Source organism: Coregonus clupeaformis, chromosome 15 (assembly GCF_020615455.1).
Source record: "Coregonus clupeaformis isolate EN_2021a chromosome 15, ASM2061545v1, whole genome shotgun sequence".
Classification (NCBI taxonomy): domain Eukaryota; kingdom Metazoa; phylum Chordata; class Actinopteri; order Salmoniformes; family Salmonidae; genus Coregonus; species Coregonus clupeaformis.
The window spans coordinates 37163359-37180860 of record NC_059206.1 but is presented as its reverse complement, the minus strand read 5'-3'; the positions used below and the strand labels follow the sequence as shown (position 1 = coordinate 37180860).

At 42.9% G+C, this 17502-nt stretch overlaps 1 protein-coding gene across 1 annotated transcript; it reads left to right on the top strand.

Moving 5' to 3' along the window:
* Positions 1-13625: 13625 nt before the first annotated feature.
* Positions 13626-15277, top strand: tmem141 (transmembrane protein 141). The gene is made up of 5 exons (XM_041898421.2): positions 13626-13810; positions 14092-14158; positions 14277-14360; positions 14513-14620; positions 14789-15277. The coding sequence occupies exons 1-5, from the start codon at positions 13757-13759 to the stop codon at positions 14854-14856; spliced, it is 381 nt and encodes a 126-aa protein (XP_041754355.1). The 5' UTR covers positions 13626-13756; the 3' UTR covers positions 14857-15277.
* Positions 15278-17502: the final 2225 nt, after the last annotated feature.

Here is a 17502-nt window from a genome sequence, read left to right as displayed (position 1 = left end):
ATCAAAAAATGTCTACAGCATTGAAGGTCCCCAAGAACACAGTGGCCTCCATCATTCTTAAATGGAAGAAGTTTGGAACCACCAAGACTCTTCCTAGAGCTGGCTGCCCGGCCAAACTGAACAATTGGGGGAGAAGGGCCTTGGTCAGTGAGGTGACCAAGAACCCGATGGTCACTGACAGAGCTCCAGAGTTCCTCTGTGGAGATGGGAGAACCTTCCAGAAGGACATCCATCTCTGCAGCACTCCACCAATCAGGCCTTTATGGTAGAGTGGCCAGACGGATGCCACTCCTCGGCACCCCCCCTACGGTGAAGAATGGTGGTGGCATGTTTTTCAGCGGCAGGGAATGGGAGATTAGTCAGGATCGAGGCAAAGATGAACGGTGCAAAGTACAGAGAGATCCTTGATGAAAACCTACTTATTCCTGAGCACTCAGGACCTCAGACTGGGGTGAAGGTCCCTAAGCACACAGCCAAGACAACACAGGAGTGGCTTCGGGACAAGTCTGAATGGCCTTGAGTGGCCCAGCCAGAGCCTGGACTTGAACCCGCTCGAACATCTCTGTAGAGACCTGAAAATAGCTGTGCAGCGACGCTCCCCATCCATCCTGACAGAGCTTGAGCGATCTGCAGAGAAGAATGGGAGAAACTCCCCAAATACAGGTGTGCCAAGCTTGTAGCATCATACCCAAGAAGATTCAAGGCTGTAATCGCTGCCAAAGGTGCTTCAACAAAGTACTGAGTAAAGGGTCTGAATACTTATTTACATGTAATATTTCAGTTTTTTATTTTTAATACATTAGCAAACATTTCTAAACCTGTTTTTGCTTTGTCCTTATGGGATATTGTGTGTAGATTGATGAGGGGGAAAAAACAATTTTAATTCATTTTAGAATAAGGCTGTTATGTAACAAAATGTGGAAGAAGTCAAGGGGTCTGAATACTTTCTGAATGCACTTTATATTTATGAAATGGAATTTACTGTGGAGCTTGTAAAATTAGATTGTTACTTCTTGAAAATGTAGGCTATTGCCTACATTTATTTGTAGGCGTGTCTAAGTAAAAGGGAATGAATAACCTGTAGCCAAAGTCACCATGGTGATCAGTGTCTGGGACTGTGCACCTCTCTGGGACAAGAGATAGGAGCGTAAGGAGCCAGCCTGTGACGTTTATCCCCCCCCTCTCTTTCACATTCCCCAAGCGAACCCAACCCAGGCAGAGGAGTGAGAAACCCTCACTATATTGAATTAGAGCCTATCTGAAATGGCGGTATAAAAAAAAAAAATTGTGGGGGGGGAGAAACACTGCGACTGCTACTAGAAAATGTCACAGAAGTCTATCTTAGTTGAGTTACAATTTGCCCAGAGGCTCGAATGGTGTTACCGGAGTGCTAACGGACGGATTGCAATGCTTTCTTTGCAATAATTTTGCGTACCTGAGCACAGTGGATATTTAACTGGACTATGATTTACTTAATGGACAGCCTTTATGGATTTCAAATGTCTGTGTTTGAGCCACAACTCTCACTCAGCACCAATGTTTATTATTGTAGGACACTGCATCTGTATGGAAAGTTACACAGGCAATCATAACTTAGACTCCCTTTTAACCCCAAAAGGCATTAAAATCCTGAAATAATACAGCTCATGACAATTGATGTCCTGACCCATGTCACACAAATAAGTGATATGGAGGCTGGCTGCCCTTGACTATGCCTGAGTTTAATATGACTACTAAAAATAATAATGTATACTGCTACTGTTTGTAATCTGTATAACCATGGTTCTGAGACGCACATACGTAAATCTCTAAAGCATATTAATGTCAGGCTTTACAATGTGACAACTCCTGACCGGTGGTTAATGTTATTGTCCCCCTGCTCATTCTGGCTTTGCAGTACTGCAGCCTATCTTCTTGGAGTCCTGGTGGAAAGAGAGGAGGTTGTGCAGCAGCTGCAGGCCATGGCTCCAAAGGGCAGCAACAGCCTTGGTTGGAACTCTAGGGCAACTCCTAACCAGAGATGATCCATACATTGTGATGAATGCTGCTGGTGCCTTAGCCTCTTTGGCGTGTGTGAGAGAGAGCGGTGTGTGTGAAAGTGTATGTGTGGGACAGCCTTACCAGTAACCATCTCTGTCTTGAATCATCCCTCTCGCTCAGGCTAAGTGCTCGGCTGGGCGTGGGTGGCTACTGAGAGACCAGGCTGTGTTTGGGCAGGTCTTGACCAGCCTGTTGACACTGCTGGACCAGGGACGGGAGAACACGGTCAACTCTGCTGCCCTGATCCTGGCCAGGCTGTCCCTGTGTGAGGTGGCCTGCTAAGGCTTGTTACGCCACCCCTCAGTCCCCAGTACCTTAAGCCGCCTGGCACAAAGCCACATAGGTCAGAGACAAGGACACGGTGGGATAAGGTCTTGTTTGGCAAAACACAGCGCTGCCATGGCACTGCGCTATTGAAAAAGTGTTTGCCCCCTTCCTGATTTGTTATTTGTTTGCATGTTTGTCACACTTAAATGTTTCAGATCATCAAACAAATTTAAATATTAGTCAAAGATAACACAAGTAAACACAAAATGCAGTTTTGAAATGAAGGTTGTTATTGTTAAGGGAAAACAAAATCCAAACCTACATGGCCCTGTGTGAGAAAAGTGTTTGCCCCCCCCCCCATAACACAACTCAACTGTGGTTTATCACACCTGAGTTCAATTCCTCTAGCCACACCCAGGGCTGATTACTGCCACACCTGTTCTCAATCAAGGAATCACTTAAATAGGACCTGCCTGACAAAGTGAAGTAGACCAAAAGATCCTCAAAAGCTAGACATCTTGCCGAGATCCAAAGAAATTCAGGAACAAATGAGAACGAAAGTAATTGAGATCCATCAGTCTGGAAAAGGTTATAAAGCCATTTCTAAAGCTTTGGGACTCCAGCGAACCACAGTGAGAGCCATTATCCACAAATGACGAAAACATGGAACAGTGGTGAACCTTCCCAGGAGTGGCCGGCCGACCAAAATTACCCCAAGAGCGCAGCGACGACTCATCCAAGAGGTCACAAAAGACCCCACAACAACATCCAAAGAGCTGCAGGCCTCACTTGCCACAGTTAAGGTCAGTGTTCATGACTTCACCATAAGAAAGAGACTGGGAAAAAATGGCCTGCATGGCAGAGTTCCAAGACGAAAACCACTGCTGAGCAAAAATAACATTAAGGCTCGTCTCGTTTTTGCCAGAAAACATCTTGATGATCCCCAAGACCTTTGGGAAAATACTCTGGACTGACGAGACAAAAGTTGAACTTTTTGGAAGGTGTGTCCCCCATTACATCTGGCGTAAAAGTAACACCGCATTTCAGAAAAATAACATCATACCAACAGTAAAATATGGTGGTGGTAGTGTGATGGTCTGGGCCTGTTTTGCTGCTTCAGGACCTGGAAGACTGTGATAAATGGAACCATGAATTCTGCTGTCTACCAAAAAATCCTGAAGGAGAATGTTCGGCCATCTGTTCGTGACCTCAAACTGAAGCGAACTTGGGTTCTGCAGCAGGACAATGATCCAAAACACACCAGCAAGTCCACCTCTGAATGGCTGAAGAAAAACTTTGGAGTGGCCTAGTAAAGTCCTGACCTGAATCCTATTGAGATGCTGTGGCATGACCTTAAAAAGGCAGTTCATGCTCTCAAACCCTCCAATGTGGCTGAATTACAACAATTCTGCAAAGATGAGTGGGCCAAAATTCCTCCACAGCGCTGTAAAAGACTCATTGCAAGTTATCGCAAATGCTTGATTGCAGTTGTTGCTGCTAAGGGTGGCCCAACCAGTTATTAGGTTGTAGGGGGCAATCACTTTTTCACACAGGGCCATGTGGGTTTGGATTTTGTTTTCCCTTAATAATAACAACCTTCATTTCAAAACTGCATTTTACGTTTACATTTTAGTCATTTAGCAGACGCTCTTATCCAGAGCGACTTACAGTTAGTGAGTGCATACATTTTCATACTGTTATCTTTGACTAATATTTAAATCTGTTTGATGATCTGAAACATTTAAGTGTGACAAACAGGCAAACAAATAAGAAATCAGGAAGGGGGCAAACACCTTTTCACACCACTGTATGTACGTCACTCACTCCTCCATTTGACACCCTAGGGCCTAACTCATTCTGTCATCAAGTAGAGTTATTAGTCCCAGTGTCACTGTACCATCAGAGAACATGGAAAATGTTTCACAATCTATCGTAGTGTAGCCAGATAGGTACCTGGCTGAAGCACACCCCCTCACCCTTTCCTCCCTCTCTCGGTCTCATAGGGCAGTGAAAGTATTGTTACGACCAGCTGGAGTGTTACACGTGAGAGAGCACGGGTCTCTCCAGTAGCGACTGAAAGTTGTCTCATTACGGTACTCTCTGGAACATTTCTGTTGAACCAGGTTACTCCAACGTACCTGGAATGCCATGTATGCTTGGTTGATCAGTTATTACATAGCCTATAGATAGTTTTTCAAGCTAATATCAATAGGATGTCTTTTACTATATCAATCATATTACTATATAGAAGTTTGATTATATATCCATTACCAGTTATCAATTATTGGTGGTATAACTACATTAAAATGACAATAGCATACTCTTTTCAATAGGGATAAACAACACCTCAACCAATGAAATGTACATGTATTTATTGCATTTATTACATGTCTCAATCAGTGGAGGCTGCTGAGGGGAGGACGGCTCATAATAATGTCTGGAACGCCGCAAATGGAATGGCATCAAGCACATGGAAACCATGTGTTTGATGTATTTGATACCATTCCGCTCCATCCATTACCACGAGCCCGTCCTCCCCAATTAAGGTGCCACCAACCCCCTGTGGTCTCAATCCCTTTCTGACTCTCTCCTCCAGTCTCTCTCCAGCTCTCCCTCCATTGGCCAGGAGCTCAGGGAGGAAGTGAACTCATGTCTTAGGAAGCTGCAGCTGCTTTCCAAGCCGTTGCCCCTGAAAAGTGTTTCCCTGAGAGTGGCCTAGAGGTCACCTACAGGTCAGCTGACTGCAGGAACGTTAAGGAGTTTTATTATAGGGACCTTTTCACCAAATATACTCATGCCAAGGCTCATAATATTCTTAGAGAAAACGTAAAAGAAAAGAGAAAAGTTGTTTCATGGACAAGCAACATTGTGTCGTTCAATGTAGAAGGGTATCATTGTATAAGCAGTTGACTGATACTCTTTCGGTCCCCAGCCTTTTGGACAGAGAGACAGTTCTGTATCGTGGAACCCTAAGTCATGTGACCTTGCCTGTATTTATCCTCAAACCTGGACATGAACTCTCACTCAGACTGCTCCACTCTACCTCTGATGGGGGCACCAGCACCTGCAGCGACCCCGTGCTATTGGCCATAGAATCAGAGGGGGAGGGACAAGGCCCGGTCATCCACAGGAGCTGCGTTTGATTGGATGCACAGCGTCTCATGTGCGACTGAGTTGGGTTTTCACCAGCGGGCGAGCTGAAGCCCAAGATGTATCAACTGTATCGTGTTGAAACACTAATAGAGCTGTGGTAAGTTATGCTACAGCAATCAATACAGCAGCCTTAAACGTTTACCATAACACCAAATGTATTTTGTACAATTATCTTTGTTAAGGCTGTAGTGGGTGGTCTGTCCCCAGGAACCCTGTACCAGCTGGGTGTGTGTGCAGTGGGGCCTGGGGAAGAGGTTGGCCCGTGTGCAGAGGTGGAGGTCCGTACAGCCGAGGACAAAGGACCACGCACCCAGCGGCCTGACCATGGTGGTGCTGGGTAGGCATGAGCTCCAGATCATGTGGGGGGCTCCCCTGGTGCCCCTGGGTTGCCTGTTCCACTATGTGCTGAGGCTGAATGGCCGTGTTGCCTACCTGGGCACAGAGCGTGCTCACATTGTCCGCCGCCTTGCCACCAACACAGCCTACACCTGTACTGTAACAGCCATCACCTCCAAAGGGCGCTGTCAGAGCCGGCCCATCACCAAGAGGACCGCCTGTGACGAGTACCCACACACAGAGGTGACAGGAGGAATCAGATTGTGTGTAACGTAGCTTATGTGGCTGAATCTATGCATTAGGAGGGGGAACTTCAATCTAGTGTTCAATATACAGTGCTGCTCTTGCCACTGTGTAAGCGGTAACCCTAGCCACAGTGTTCTTACATTCTGTCTGTCTGTCTCCCTATCAGGTGTCTGTACTCCTCCAGCCGCCAGCCACCTCCTCAGACTCCTTCATCACCCCCATCAGTCACGGAGGCAACAGAGGTCAGACATAAGGTCATAGAAGTCAGGGAAAAGGTAAAGAAGACCCATTCTGCACACAGCCATCTGACCAAGGTCCATCTGTCCAGCAGGCAATACAGAGGGACTGACCACGACAGAGAGCGGCACAGGTTACTCTCATCACAAACTAAGCTATGTCCTAAGAGAGATTGATCATGTTGACATGTGTAGATTTGTTGTGATTTTATGCTTGCCCTTTTCTTTGTCTTCCTCCAGGCAGCCTTTGGTCTCCACGCCATCTCCTGGCTGTGAAAACAGCTACATGGAATCATCTGAGGTAGGCCTACCTACACTATGATATCTTAGACAGTGCAGTACCGAACATACTTTTTAGGAAGTCCAAATGCAAGTGATTTTTCCTGTTTTACTAGATGACCATGGGGCTGGTGAACGAAAATTATGCAAAGGCCTTATGGAGGAGAACCAGAGAGAGGGCAGGAGTGTCCGTTTGCCCTGCCGTACTTCCTGTCCAGCCCCTGCTCCATCTCAGGGCTAAGACTGATGAAAACCTGCTTGAGAGCCAATCCCACTGTGGCATGGACCAGACTTTAGACCCCTCATGCCTTAGGGCCAAAATAAGCCCAGGTACGGTTCTATGTGTGTGTCAGAGAGAGGCTTCACCAGTCAGTTATACTAGCTTGACACTCTGACCTATTGTATGTATGGTATATCTATTGTATAACCTCAGGGAGGCTTTTCCAGTGGAGTGCTCTCAGAAGAGGACCCAGAGACAGACGAAAACTCCCCTTTTTCCCCCATCATATACAGTGCATTCGGAAAGTATTCAGACCCCTTGACCTTTTCCACATTTTGTAACGTTAGTCTTATTCTAAAATTGCTAATATTAGTTTTTTCCCTCATCAATCTACACACAATAACACATAATGACAAAGCGAAAACATGTAATGATACATGACATAATGTTAATTGAACTGAAGCAGTTGAAAAGGAATAGTATTAAATGGATTAGCCCAATGTGTTGATTTCCTGTTAGTGATAAGCATAAGTGTTAACGATGTATACTATTTAACTCTGAAACATCCATTAAGTGCATTCGGAAAGTATTCAGACCCCTTCACTTTTTACACATGTTACGTTACAGCCTTATTCTAAAATGCATCATCAATCTACACACAATACCCCATAATGTATTAAAAACCGAAATACCTTATTTACATAAGTAAATAAGACCCGAAATTGAGCTCAGGTGTATCCTGTTTCCATTGATCATCCTTGAGATGTTTCTACAACTTGCTTGGAGTCCACTTGTGGTAAATTAAATTGATTGGACATGATTTGGAAAGGCACACACCTATCTACAGTTGAAGTTGGAAGTTTACATACACCTTAGCCAAATACATTTAAACTCAGTTTTTCACAATTCCTGACATTTAATTATAGTAAAGATTCCCTGTCTTAGGTCAGTTAGGATCACCACTTTATTTTAAGATTGTGAAATGTCAGAATAATAGTAGAGAGAATGATTTATTTAAGCTTTTATTTATTTCATCACATTCCCAGTGGGTCAGAAGTTTATATACACTCAATTAGTATTTGGTAGCATTGTCTTTAAATTGTTTAACTTTGGTCAAACGTTTCGGGTAGCCTTCCACAAGCTTCCCACAATAAGTTGGCTGAATTTTGGCCCATTCCTCCTGACAGAGCTGGTGTAACTGAGTCAGGTTTGTAGGCCTCCTTGCTCGCACACGCTTTTTCAGTTCTGCCCACATATTTTCTATAGGATTGAGGTCAGGGCTTTGTGATGGCCACTCCAATACATTGACTTTGTTGTCCTTAAACCATTTTGCCACAACTTTGGAAGTATGCTTGGGGTCATTGTCCATTTGGAAAACCCATTTGCGACCAAGCTTCAACTTCCTGACTGATGTCTTGAGATGTTGCGTCAATATATCCACATAATTTTCCTTCCTCATGATGCCATCTATGTTGTGAAGTGCACCAGTCCCTCCTGCAGCAAAGCACCCCCACAGCATGATGCTGCCACCCCTGTGCTTCACGGTTGGGATGGTGTTCTTCGGCTTGCAAGCTCTCCCCTTTTACTCCAAACATAACAATGGTCATTATGGCCAAACAGTTCTATTTTTGTTTCATCAGACCAGAGGACATTTCTCCAAAAAGTACGATCTTTGTCCCCATGTGCAGTTGCAAACCGTAGTCTGGCTTTTTTATGGCGGTTTTGGAGCAGTGGCTTCTTCCTTGCTGAGCAGCCTTTCAGGTTTTGTCGATATAGGACTTGTTTTACTGTGGATATAGATACTTTTGTACCTGTTTTCTCCAGTATCTTCACAAGATCCTTTGCTGTTGTTCTGGGATTGATTTGCACTTTTTGCACCAAAGTACGTTAATCTATAGGAGACAGAATGCGTCTCATTCCTGAGCGGTATGACAGCTGCGTGGTCCCATGGTGTTTATACTTGCATACTGTTGTTTGTACAGATGAACGTGGTACCTTCAGGCGTTTGAAAATTGCTCCCAAGGATGAACCAGACTTGTGGAGGTCAAAAAAAGTTTTGAGGCCTTGGCTGTTTTTCTTGATTTTTCCCATGATGTCAAGCAAAGAGGCACTGAGTTTGAAGGTAGGCCTTGAAATACAGGTACACCTCCAATTGACTCAAATGATGTCAATTAGCCTATCAGAAGCTTCTAAAGCCATGACATCATTTTCTGGAATTTTCCAAGCTGTTTAAAGGCACAGTCAACTTAGTGTATGTACACTTCTGACCCACTGGAATTGTGATACAGTGAATTATAAGTGAAATAATCTGTCTGTAAACATTTGTTGGAAAAATTACTTGTGTCATGCACAAAGTAGATGTCCTATCCGACTTGCCAAAACTATAGTTTGTTTACAAGAAATTTGTGGAGTGGTTGAAAAAGTAGTTTTAATGACTCCAACCTAAGTGTATGTAAACTTCCGACTTCCAACTGTATATAAGGTCCCACAGTTGACTGTGCATGTCAGAGCAAAAACCAAACCATGAGGTCGAAGAATTGTCTGTAGAGCTCCGAGACTGGATTGTGTCTAGGCACAGATCTGGGGAAGGGTACCAAAAAATTTCTGCAGCATTGAAGGTCCCCAAGAACACAGTTGCCTCCATCATCATTCTTAAATGGAAGAAGTTTGGAACCACCAAGACTCTTCCTAGAGCTGGCCACCCGGCCAAGCTGAGCAATCGGGGGAGAAGGGCCTTGGTCAGGGAGGTGACCAAGAACCCGATGGTCACTCTGACAGAGCTCCAGAGTTCCTCTGTGGAGATGGGAGAATCTTCCAGAAGGACATCTATCTCTGCAGCACTCCTCCAATCAGGCCTTTATGGTAGAGTGGCCAGATGGAAGCCACTCCTCAGTAAAAGGCACATGACAGCCCGCTTGGAGTTTGCCAAAAGGCACCTAAAGGACTCTCAGACCATGAGAAACAAAATTCTCTGGTCTGATGAAACCAAGATTGAACTCTTTGGCCTGAATGCCAAGCGTCACGTCTGGAGGAAACCTGGCACCATCTCTACGGTGAAGCATGGTGGTGGCAGTATCATGCTGTGGGGATTTTTTTCAGCAGCAGGGACTGGGAGACTAGTCAGGATCGAGGGAAAGATGAACGGTGCAAAGTACAGAGCGATCCTTGATGAAAACCTGCTCAGAACCTCAGACTGGGGCGAAGGTTCACCATCCAACAGGACAACGACCCTAAGCACACAGCCAAGACAACACAGGAGTGGCTTCGGGACAAGTCTCTGAATGTCCTTGAGTGGCCGAGTCAGAGCCCGGACTTGAACCCAATCGAACATCTCTGGAGAGACCTGAAAATAGCTGTGCCGCGACGCTCCACATCCAACCTGACAGAGCATGAGAGGATCTGCAGGGAAGAATGGGAGAAACTCCCCAAATACAGGTGTGCCAAGCTTGTAGCGTCATACCAAAGAAGACTCGAGGCTGTAATCACCAAAGGTGCTTCAACAAAGTACTGAGTAAAGGGTCTGAATACTTATGTAAATGTTATATTTCAGTTTTCTTTTTTTTCTTTTTTTTGCACAAATTTCTAAACACCTGTTTTTGCTTTGTCATTATGGGGTATTGTGTGTAGATTGATGAGGGGGGGGGAACAATCAATTTTAGACTAAGGCTGTAACGTAACAAAATGTGGAAAAAGCCAAGGGGTCTGTATACTTTCCGAATGCACTGTAGGTGAGAATCGGAGTATGTTACATATATCAAATCAAATGTTATTTGTCACATGCTTCCTAAACAACAGATCTAGACTAACAGTGAAATACTTACGGGTCCTTCCCAACAATGCAGAGAGAAAAAAATAGAAATAATAGAAAAAGAATAACACGAGGAATAAATTCACAATGAGTAACAATAACTTGATTATATACGCAGGGTACCAGTACTGAGTCGATGTGTAGGGGTACGAGGTAATTGAGGTAGATTTGTACATATACTGAGTGTAAAAAATATGAATAACACCTGCTCTTTCCATGAATGACTAGGTGAATCCAGGTGAAAGCTATGATCCCTTATTGATGTCACTTGTTAAATCCACTTCAATCAGTGTATTTTATGTATTTTATTAGGGATCCCGATTAGCTGCTGCCAAGGCAGCGGCTACTCTTCCTGTGGTCCAAACACATTAAGGCACATCACAAATATAACTGTAGATCATATAACATTACTACACCACTACTTATCCACAACACAAAATGTACAATACCACCATACAACAACACCACAGTGTAAGTGTATGTGTGTGTAGAGTGCGTGTGCTAGCGTGTGTGTGCCTGTGTGTGTCTCCTCACAGTCCGCGTTGTTCCATAAGGTGTAGTTTTATGTTTTTTTTCAATCTGATTTTACTGCTTGCATGAGTTACTTGATGTGGAATAGAGTTCCATGTAGTAATGTGTAGGACTGTGCGTTTCCCAAGTCTGTTCTGGACTTAGGGAGTGTGAAGATGAAGAGGAGGAGACCGGTTAAAGAAGGATTTTTAAGCCTTGAGACAATTGAGAGATGGATTGTGTATATGTGCCATTGAGTGTGAATGGGCAAGACAAAGATTTAAGTGGCTTTGAACTGGGTATGGTAGTAGGTGCCAGGCACACTGGTTTGTGTCAATTCCTGCAATGCTCAACGCTCAACAGTTTCCTGTGTGGTCCACCACCCAAAGGACATCCAGCCAACTTGGCACAACTGTGGGAAGCATTGGAGTCAACATTGGCCAGCATCCCTGTGGAACGCTTTCAGCACCTTGTAGAGTCCATGCCCCGACGAATTGAGGCTGTTCTGAGGGCAAAAAGGGGGGTGCAACTTTTTTTGTACACTCAGTGTTTAGGCAGGGATAAAGTGAGTTGGCAACAGGATAGATCATGCACATGTGATGAGTCAAAAGAGTAAAAAATTGTCAATGCAGATAGTCCGGGTAGCAAATGATTAACTATTTAACTAACTATTTAACAGTCTTATGGCTTGGGGGTAGAAGCTGTTCAGGGTCCTGTGGTTCCAGACTTGGTGCATCGGTACCGCTTGCCATGCGGTAGCAGAGAGAACAGTCTTTGACTTGGGTGGCTGAAGTCTTTGACCATTTTTAGGGCCCTCCTCTGACAAGCCTGGTATAGAGGTCCTGGATGGTAGGGAGCTCGGCCCCAGTTATGTACTGGGCCGTACGCACTTCCCTCTGTAGCGCCTTGCGGTCGGATGTCAAGCAGTTGCCATACCAAGCGGTGATGCAGCCAGTGAAGATGATCTCAATGGTGCAACTGAAGAACTTTCTGAGGATCTGAGGGCCCATGCCGAATCTTTTCAGCCTCCTGAGGGGGAAGCGGTGTGGTCGTTCCCTCGTCACAGCTGTGTTGGTGTGTGTGGACCATGATAATTCCTTAGTGATGTGGACACTAAGTAACCTGAAGCTCTAGACCTGCTCCACTACAGCCCCGTTGATATGGATGGGGGCGTGCTCAGCCATCCGTTTCCTGTAGTCCACGATCAGCTCCTTTGTCTTGCTGACGTTGAGGAAGAGGTTGTTATCCTGGCACCACACTGCCAGGTCTCTGACCTCCTCCCTGTAGGCTGTCTCATCGTCGTTGGTGTTCAGGCCTACCACCGTTGTGTCGTCTGCAAACGTAATGATGATGTTGGAGTCGTGCATGGCCGCGCAGTCGTGGGAGAACAGGAGAGGACAATGTAATCGCCCCTGAGGCGCCCACGTGTTGAGGGTCAGAGTGGCGGATACGTTGTTGCCTACCCCCACCACATGGGGGCAGCCCGTCAGGAAGTCCAGGATCCAGTTGCAGAGGGAGGTGTTTAAAAAGCCACATCTTTGAGTCATGTGCTTGTTCTTTGGTCAATGTCTGTGCTTGTGCTTATGTCTGTATGTGGTGGTACATTTTAGCAGACATGGTGAAGTTAGTCCATCCCACCTCTTACGCTGGACACTGTAAAATCAAGCTGCTGAGACAGGTAGTGACTGTTAAACTGGAACTTGTGATTAATTTTCCAAGGCACTGTGAGTGGAAATGTTGAAGGATATTGTTTATTTCTCATGTATCTGTGTATCATAAATAGCTTGGAATGCTCTGCTGTCTTTCATTTACATTTTAGTCATTTAGCAGACGCAGTTAGTGAGTGCATAATTTTTTTTTTTCATACTGGTCCCCCGTGGGAATCAAACCCACAACCCTGGCGTTGCAAGCGCCATGCTCTACCAACTGAGCTACACGGGACTTTCAATATTGTATTCTGCTTTGAAATCCCTTCCTATAACTCTGTCTGTGTCGATCTCTGTCCTAGGACCAGGCTTATAACAGGACCAAGAGTACAGAGCGAAATCAGAGGAAGACATCCTCTGACAACAAACTGGACCAAACTAGGCTGACTATAACTAGTAGAGTAAAGCATGGGATCACACTGAAAAATCGTACTTGTTCAGAGAAGAAAATTATAAATAATCAAGACTGTGACAAGCTTGTTCTATAGTATTTTGATTTAGCATATGCGTTTGAATCATAATAAAATACATTTTGTTTTGATTATTCTTTTTTTGTATTTGTATGCTAAATCTTAAACTTTTGCATAATATATAAATGAAAAATGTTTACACAGCAGAAAATAAACTATATCTATACCACTAAGCAAAACGATTTGTCTACCCCTAAAAGAGAAAATAAATAAATAAAATAAAATAATACAGTTATGCACACTTTTAGCTTCTCAACAGTGCTCATCAGTTTAGAGCTGCACTGACGCCTCCACACCACGATGCGTCGTGAGTCATTTAGTATCACAGAAACATTCATGAAAATATACTCTTCGGGATTTATTTGACTCTTTATGCGGAAGTTGCACGTTTCATAACAACAGTTATGTACACATTGGCTTGTAGTTGTTGAATATTGTGGCGGTATAATAAATACGTCAGCTTAATTAAAGTTGTTATTGACGAAATGGTCAACCTTGGACTCACAAAAGTGGACGATGCGCTTGCAGCAAAACATCCGGTAGGTCCTTTCTCTTTCTACTGCTTCAACCTTTTATGTAAGACACTGCTGCATGGCTGCTGTAGCTCAGCTGTAGAGGACACATGCTTTGTGTTTTGACATTTTATACAAGATTATATACATTTACTAGGTTTTACAGCCTTCCTTGTTCTTCTTTGCTAGTTGTGTTCTCAGATTTCTCACCAGAGCTACCTAACCTAGGACACATATTGAACATTAAAATAATCTCTCATGATAATTACATTTTGTATTCAACACATTTGCTATCTTTCCTCTCTCAGGGTTTACAACAGTATGCTGCCTGTCAGTCTCATGCCTTCATGAAAGGGACAGGGACCTTTATATTGGGTGAGTGACAATCCCCCAATGCTTTGTTTTCTCTTCATATAACTATTTATTTATTTATGCATGAATGCATAGTGGACCCTTTTTCATGTACCCTAACATTTCCTGTACTCTATCTTAGGGACAAGTGGATTATTTATCATACAAAAAGTTATTCAGAAGAGGTTTCCATATCCTTTGCAGTGGAATCTGCTGATTTCAACAGGTGAGAGTGTGCCTGTGTACTCAAATTACAGCATGTGATGTGTAGGTATAACCTGCAGTGATATAGAGTTTAGAATTATTGTCTAAATGTCAATCATGTCTACCTTTTTGTCTCACCTTGTTCCTTTCATTGGCACCTCAACTCCCCTTCAGTGGCTTCGTCAGTGGGCAGCTATGCAGTAACACGCTGGGAGACAATGAAGTGCACTGACCTATGGATGTTAATAGAGACAGGGAAAGAACCAGACCGAACGCCACACAGTGAGTATAGCAGTGGTTCTACTCTATTCTATGTCATTCTATACAACGTGGACTCCATCTCAATGCTTGTTGTGCAGACGGACACCAAATAAGAGTGGTTGACATTAGGCCAGTGGTTTACTCAGCTCTCAGGTCTCTGACATCTCTCTGTGTCTGTCTGTGTTGCAGGAGCAGAGCCCGCCCCTGAGGAACCAGCTGGGCCTAAGAAGACCCCATATGGAGATGTGATGGAATGACCACAGGACATACTCATGTACAGGAAACCCCAGTCATCTGCTTCACATCGCACCCACTCAACCCTATCAATAAACACATTTATTTATGTATTATGGTTAGACTGTGTCACCATTGGTCGATGTTCTGCCACGTTGGACTTCTTTTCACGCGGGTTCAGTGATTGAACCCTTGATATAGATCAGAAAAACTTTTAAGGGTTTTAGTTGATCATGGCATTTTGTCAGATTTGGAAACCCTGACTTGTGTCCAGATGTGTACTGTATAGTGCATACTGTATTTAATATATGTGAAATGTAAGGGGGAAACATTGTTATTCTGTATTTAATATATGTAAAATGTAAGGGGGAAACATTGTTATTCTCTGTTACAGAGTGGTCCTTGGGTCTTGAGGGTTGAATAAACAATGTCCATTTGATCACATCCTGTAAATACTGGGTTTATTGCGATAGAAATCATAGCCATCATAAAGTTTTTATTTCCTCAAAGGTAAACCACTGTTGACAGATGGGTAAGGGTCAGATTTCCAGAGCGATATGCTGTGAGATTTGGATTTGGAGCGCAGGGTTTTTTCTGGATCAAAAAGGGGCTTAGGAGGTGGGTGTGCCAAGGGGTGTGGTAGGGGGCGTGGCAATGAGCGTGGCCTCATTTTAGAACACATTTTAGAGGCTCCCATCTTGGCGCTGTATTTTTTAAATATTTTTCTGTTTTAAAGCTAATTTCCTGCAATTCTGCACATTTTGTCATGCAACTGAGAGAAAATGTTGCAGTTTTCAAGCTAGTTTATTTTGCTCAAACTAACAAAATGAATACTGCTAAATTCATTGTTTTTGGAATTTTCAATTCTGACTGTAGCTTTTATTTTGGTGATTATTCGTTCTCAAAGATTGTTATTGAAAAATGTTTAGGTTAATTATCTTTTCTACATACTTTATATCTGGTTTTAGTCGTTTAAGTTTACGCATATATATATATATATATATATATATATATATATATATATATATATATATTTTACACTGTTTGCACTTAGGTGACCCGAAAAAATGCTTCCGCCCAAGGATTACTATAGCAGAAAAATCCCTGGAGCGGGATATGAGGGCATATGTTGTTGCATTTTGACAGAGTTCCACAAATCTGTTTTCACTTTTTTGGGGATTCAAATTTTAAGCTCATGATCCTGTATAATTTTTTATGCCTTGGTTGGCATGTTGTATGGCTGAAATGAACCGGTAGTTTCCTAAATTGCCACTAGTGGTTAGTATGGATCATTGAGGTTTTGTAGAATTCCTGCGCATGTAACACAGTTTGGAACAGGTTATACTCGCAGCATAACATACAGTACATACTGTGTATCACTAGGTATAATACTGTTTTTCTCTTTTATTCAGAATTGACTTTCATTAAGTTTTTCTCTTTCATTCAGAATTTCCTTTATCCAGCAACTCCTCTCAAAGTTTTACTTTGAGTCAACAGAGGGCATGAGCATGATGCCTTACAGGATGCGATACTGTTTTACAAAGGTCTTATAGAATTGCATTGTAAGGACTGTTCTGTCTGTATTCATTCACTTGGTGAATGTGTCTCACACTTTATGTAGGCTAATACTACATCAATTTACTTAGTATATTTTACGATTATAGCTTTTAATCCTTAGTGGATTTTTTTCAATAACACATTTGTGAGTACGTTGCATGATTTGCTGAATAATGTTAAATTAAAAGTCAATGGAATTTGCATTGATGAGCGATGGCAAAGAAGTGATGACCAGAGGGAAGGAAAGTCAACAGACAAGGGTGCGCTAATGTGAAGATGATGTCTGTAATGTTACATGACATAATGTTAATTGAACTGAAGCAGTTGAAAATGAATAGTATTAAATGGATTAGTGAAATGTGTTGATTTCCTGTTAGTGATAAGCATTAGTGTTAATGACGTATAGGATTTAACTCTGAAACATCCATTAAGTGCATTTGGAAAGTATTCAGACCCCTCCACTTTTTACACATTTTGTTACGTTACAGCCTTATTCCAAAATGCATCATCATTCTACACACAATACCCCATAACGACAAAGCTGGTTTTTCTGTGGCTACTTTGAAGAAAATGAAATATAAAATATATTTTGAATTGTTTAACACTTTTTGGGTTACTATATGATTCCATATATTTTATTTCATAGTTTTGATGTCTTCACTATTATTCTACTATGTAGAAAATAGTACAAATAAAGAAAAACCCTGGAATGAGTAGGTGTGTCCAAACGTTTGACTGGTACTGTAAGTATTCAGACCCTTTGCTATGACACTCGAAAGTGAGCTCAGGTGCATCCTGTTTCCATTGATCATCCTTGAGATATTTCTACAACTTGATTGGAGTCCACCTGTGGTAAATTCAATTGATTGGATATTATTTGGAAAGGCACACACCTACAGTTGAAGTTGGAAGTTTACATACACCTTAGCCAAATACATTTAAACTCAGTTTTTCACAATTCCTGACATTTAATCCTAGTAAAAATTCCTTGTCTTAGGTCAGTTAGGATCAGTACTTTCTTTTAAGAATGTGAAATGTCAGAATAATAGTAGAGAGAATGATTTATTTCAGCTTTTATTTATTTCATCACATTCCCAGTGGATCAGAAGTTT